The 5,441-nt window shown below is 46.9% G+C and overlaps 1 protein-coding gene across 1 annotated transcript; it reads right to left on the bottom strand.

Moving 5' to 3' along the window:
* Positions 1–1,513: 1,513 nt before the first annotated feature.
* On the bottom strand, positions 1,514–4,264 carry EMP1 (epithelial membrane protein 1). Its single transcript, XM_054386888.1, has 4 exons — positions 4,187–4,264; positions 2,554–2,656; positions 2,306–2,446; positions 1,514–1,677 (listed from the first exon to the last, which is right to left on the bottom strand). Exons 1-4 carry the CDS (start codon positions 4,262–4,264, stop codon positions 1,514–1,516), a joined length of 486 nt encoding a protein of 161 aa, XP_054242863.1.
* Between the last annotated feature and the right edge of the window lie 1,177 nt (positions 4,265–5,441).

Genomic DNA, 5,441 nt, shown 5'->3' with positions numbered 1-5,441 from the left:
TATGCATTTCAAAATATTTACAAGGACTATATATGAAATAACCTTTGTTAATGAAACAGCAACATACAGTACTAGAATAGAACCACCAAATTTATAAGGTCTACAAAAGAAGAAAATGTAACAGAAAAGAGAGAAAGAGAGAGAGAGAAGTGTAAATATCATCCATGCACAGTCTGCACCTGAATGGGTTTTTTATTCTCTCTGCCTTTTGGTTGTGGATGGAATCACAGGAAGTTTTGACCTTTTGTCCCTTACAAATGCCACTACTGACTGAGATTCATTGAACTGACAGAAATTTGTGGGTTGCAGCAGCTTCAGTGCCCTGCTTTCCCATGCCAGCCTTTCATGTGGGGCCCTTGTATCAGAGTGGACTCCAAATTTCTCAGCAACCCTGGGAGGTAGGTATAGTTTTATGGAAGGGTTTGGCAGATGGAAAAGCACCGGGTTAAATGACTGGCCTAAGGTTGGGCAGCCCTAAAGAGCAGAACTCACATGCTCTGCCTCATCCCTCCTAACCTCTCATTACAGAGTACGTTTCCTCTGCACTCTAGGATCACCTGCTTTGGAGATGAGCTGTGTCACAAGGTTCAATTAATACTATGTACTGGATTGACAATGTGGGAAAACCACCCTACCTACAGATAAGGACCTGCCTCAGTCAAGACTTGCCACGTTGCAGGGCTGTTACCATGTTCTGGAGCTCAACAGAAGACTTCAGTGCAGACACACACCCAGGTGATTCCTTCCTTGCTTGTGCATCACTGAGCAACTTCATCCTCTGTAATTAGGAGCCCCTCTCTATCTTTATCTCCACATTTTCTCTCTCTTTCTCTGTCTCTGTCCATCATCCATCCACACCTGTGGATTTGCCCTTCTTACATGCATCTGATTCGGCTATGGAAATGGCAAATAGTAAACAGAACAGCCAAAAATATTGCTGCCTTATTTCTGTAGACATTTTACTATGAATGTAGTCTGATTTCTATTGGATTGCTTCTCAATTTGATGTCTTTAACTTTCACATATGTGCATATATATATATATATATAAAATGTAACAAAAAGGCCCATCCCATATGTTTCAAAAGACAAAAAAGGGGTCATAAGCCTTGCACTGCCCAACCCACAAGGCACACCAAAAAATAAATGAGAAGGGCTCTAGGAAGGGAAAGAGATGTAGCCCTTGTTTTTGTGGTGCTCTTCAATGATCACTGCTGAGCTTGAAGCATTGTGAAGATCTGACATGACTTTGCAGAAAAGGAGAAGAGCTGTCTGGGTCACTTGCAGATTTCTGGTGCAGCAGCCCCAGGCGTGCTAGATCAGTTGGAGCTGTTTCTCCCTCTTTTTGGTGAGGGACATTCTGAAGATTCTAGCTTTGTTAGTGACTTTTTTCTGTGGTGGTGGCAGTGGTGATGGTAGTGGCCATTTCTGTCTATCGGCCCAATAGTTCTCTCAGCAGAGCAATTCTTCCCCGTTCCCAGTAACCAGCCCTCTTCCCTGGACTCCTATCAGCCTTATTTTTTCCTAAGAACAAGGTAGAGAATGCCAATGATGAAACTGAAGCAAAAGCAGATCCAGGCCAATATGAAGCAGTAGCCATGGTGAGGACGTTCGAACTCTCTCATCGTGCCTGTGAACCGAGCTGTGTAAATGGAGACTCCGATCAGAATGCACATCCCTGTGGGAAGAAAGGAGGAAAAGAGCGTTGGGAAATACACAGAAACCAGCATTGCTGCAGGACTTCTGAAGTACTGCTGTTCCTCTGAGGTTGTAATGTACATCTTGTGCCATACGAGAGAGAGGCTGCTGCCCATTAGGCTTATTTATTGGAGAATTTCTCTTGCAAACATGATGGCATAAGACACTTGAGGCTTGTTTAGTGGGTGCCATGGGGAATAAACCTTTGTTAGGAGGAAATCAGTAATAAGATCTGCAGACAGTTTGTTGCTGTGTGTAGAATCTGAGGAGCAGTAGCAGTCTAACTTTTTTCTCTTGCCCCTTCCAAATACTGGAATGCTTTTTGTTGTCTTTCAAAGGTATTTTGCAAAAGCCCCTGGGCTCTAAAGTAAAAAAAAAACAACGACAACAAAAAAACCACACAACAACAAAACAAAAACACCAACAACCCAGCACTTTCCAATTCCTCAGTGCTTTGTTTTGTCACAACAAAAAAATTGGGTCACTGGAAACATTTAACTGGCTGACAACCTTCCCTGATGGCCATGTGTGGCAGATGTGTGGCTACTTGGGCTTGCAGAGGCAGCAGTGGGACGCAAACAAATCCATCATGAGGTGTGCATACTTACAGCAAACCAGCATGATGGCTCCAGTGATGTAGAAACGTTTGCCTTTCTCCAGAGTGAAGAGTTGGACAATAAACATGGCGAGAGCAACGATGGAGAAGATGATTGAGAGGATCATAAAGGCTTGCGTGGCTTTGAGGGCAGCTGTGAACACACAGGGAATAGATTCGAGAAGGTCAGGACTCAGTCTCAGTATTGTGCACCCAGATCCTGAAACTGATCACTACACTGAAAATGCAGATGTAACTTACCCTCATCACTACTGCTGACTGGCAGTGTATCACAGGTCCTGTTGCACAGTAGCCAGAGTCCTGATGAGATTGTTCCTGTGGTGGAAGAACCCACCATCCAAACCTGAAACAGGATGAAACAATTGTGTCAAGAGGGAGGGCAGCTTCCTCGCTCTTTTCATAGAATCATACAATGTTAGAGGTTGGAAGGGACCTCCAGAGATCATCGAGTCCAACCCCTCCTGCCAAAGCAGGATATGTATTTTACCAAAAATGCATTCTTAGCACCACGGGAGAATTGCTTGGCCAGTTGTCAGACTAAACTGCAAGGGCAGCATGACTAGCCCAAGTTCCACCAGCCAGAGAGCTGAAAAAGCATGTGTGGGCAGAAGAACAACAGCTGAAGCAGGTGGGAGATGATGCAGGCTCCCAAATCTGGGAGGCATTTGGTCCAGGCAAAACGCTAGGGAAGTCAAGCAGGACCAGGGAAGGGATCATCCCTCTGTACTCTGCATTGGTGCGGCCACACTTGTATTGTGTTCAGAAACACATTGAGGTGCTGGAGTGTGTCCAGAGAAGGACAACTAAGCTGGTGAAGCATCCTAGAGAACAAGTCTTGTGAGGAGCAGCTGAGGGAACTGGGGTTGTTTAGCCTGAAGAAAAGGAGGCAGAGGGGAGACCTCATTGCTCTCTACAACTACCTGAAGGGAGGTTGTAGCAAGGTGGGGTTTGGTCTGTTCTCCCAAGAAGGCACACAGAAAAAGAGGGAATAGCCTCAAGCTGCACTGGGGGATGTTTAGGTTGGACATCAGGGGAAAAAAAAAAAAAAGTCACTGAAAGGGTTGTCAGGCATTGGAACAGGCTGCCCAGGGATGTAGTTGAGTCACCATCCCTGGGTATGTTTAAAAGCCATGTAGATATGGTGCTCAGGGATATGGTTTAGTGATGGCCTTGGTAGAGTAGGGCTAATAGTTGGACTCTATGATCTTGAGGGTCTTTTCCAACGGAAAGGATTCTATGATAAGTCAATTCCCGTGTTAGGGGGGAAATTACTTAGGTCGTTCTCTCCCCGTGCTAGGCAGCAGGAGGGCACGGAGAGGCGAGAAAGCGAGCGCCCAACCCCGAAATCCGCCCCAGCAAAGGGTGACGGGGGGGAGGAACAGGGAGACCCCGGCCGCGCCGCCCCCACGGCACCGCCAGGGGTCAGCCTCGCCCCGGGTTTCCCCTCCTCTGGGGCTGCCCAGCGGCGGTAGCGCTGGCGGCCCCGGCCCCAGGCCTCGGCGTGCTGCCCGCCATGCAGACGGGTACGGCGGAGCGCCCAGTTGTGCAACAGCCAGGCCTCCAGATGGGATGATAAATAGCACTTCCGAGCCGTCATCTGCTGATCTCCCCTGCCCCTCGCTGCACTCTTTCAGATGAGCAGTGAGGTGCTGCCGGCTCTGCGGTCTGGGAGCAGGGCAGGCAGGGGCTGCTTCCAACACCATGCCAGCTGCCGTTCTGTGCCTGAGTGCACCCAGCCCTGCACATCCTCATGGCTGTGAGTGAGCATCTCTCACCTCCAGACCTGAGCTCCCGCCCACCCTTTCCCCTGCCAGGCTGGCTACAGCTGTGGAAGGCAAACAGCTGTGTCTCAACCAGGGTGGTCCATACTTACATTGGCAATGGTGGAGACAAAGAGCATGATAACAGTGGCAATGTGAACCACAAAGATGCCAGCCAGTAGCACCAACATCTTGGGTCTCTTCTAGATAGTGTCACCGATACGGACAGCTCTGGAAGACAAGAACAGAGGGAGGAGTGGAAGGGAAGGTAGCTTTACTACAGGCTTTATTTACATGGAAGAAAACAAAGCTGATCTTACATCCAGTCTGGAATCATGCAGTCACAAAGAAACCTCCCACATCACTAAAACCTGTCAAAATCTTTGTCAAAAGGAAGTTGCTCAAAAGGTTAAAGAAAGCCTGAAGGTAAAAGAACCAGTCTGGGAGGACATGTAGAGCAGGGATAATTAGCTTGGGGGCATTTTAAAATTAGCCTGAGTACATACTCAGGTTGCTTAAATTGATGTGTGGTTACGTGAAGTGAAAATGACATACTCCAGGCCTACACTTCAGGAAGAGGAGTTTTTGCTCACAGGATGCAGAGGGGTCTGGAGAAGTTTTCCTTTCCTGGTCTCCTTTTCTGTCTTATGGCACAGCCTTCTTCAGCTGGTCTGATTGCATGGATTGGTGGTGCAGGGTGGAGGACTATGTGTTCCTGGGTGCACTAGGTATTGAGCAGTGACGGACAGTGGACTAGGAGGTTACCACTACTCGCTCCATTATGTGAAGAAGAGAATAAGCAGAACAGAAAAGGCACTGAGGTGTTCTGGGGAAGAGGAAGATGCTTAGGCTTGCAATGAAAACTGTTTCCTTTTTAGGACTTAAGGCATGCAGATCGCTTTATTACTGCAATAAGGTTCTCTTGTAATGCAAATTACTCTTTGGTTTGTTTTGGATTTTTTTTTTTTTCTTTTTTTTTTTTGCCTCTGTACCCTACAAGCTTTTATTTTTCTTCTCTGTCAGTGTTGAACATATCATTGGAAAGGGCAGGCACAATGTGCTTTAGAGAGCTCTCATAATATTTTCCATTAAAGCTGCTGCCTTCTTCCCTGAAAATATGAAATACAAGGAACAAGTCTAAGCTGTGAGAGTGTGTGCAGACAATTCACACTAAGGAAGTCAGTATATTTCTCATCCTTCCAGGCACCTACTTGTAATCATGCAGTACAGCCACAGAAATCAGGCAGAAGAGTTTACTGGTTCCATTCTGTGGCCAGTGAAAACCTGCTTCCTCGAAAGCTTTACAGGCCTGTGTGGCTCTTTCTCTGGGTTGTGCTAGTACTGAAGAGTAGTATCATGTGTGTGATT

Source organism: Indicator indicator, chromosome 14 (assembly GCF_027791375.1).
Source record: "Indicator indicator isolate 239-I01 chromosome 14, UM_Iind_1.1, whole genome shotgun sequence".
Classification (NCBI taxonomy): domain Eukaryota; kingdom Metazoa; phylum Chordata; class Aves; order Piciformes; family Indicatoridae; genus Indicator; species Indicator indicator.
Note: the sequence above shows the minus strand (reverse complement) of the source record. Positions and strands in the feature narration are given on the sequence as shown.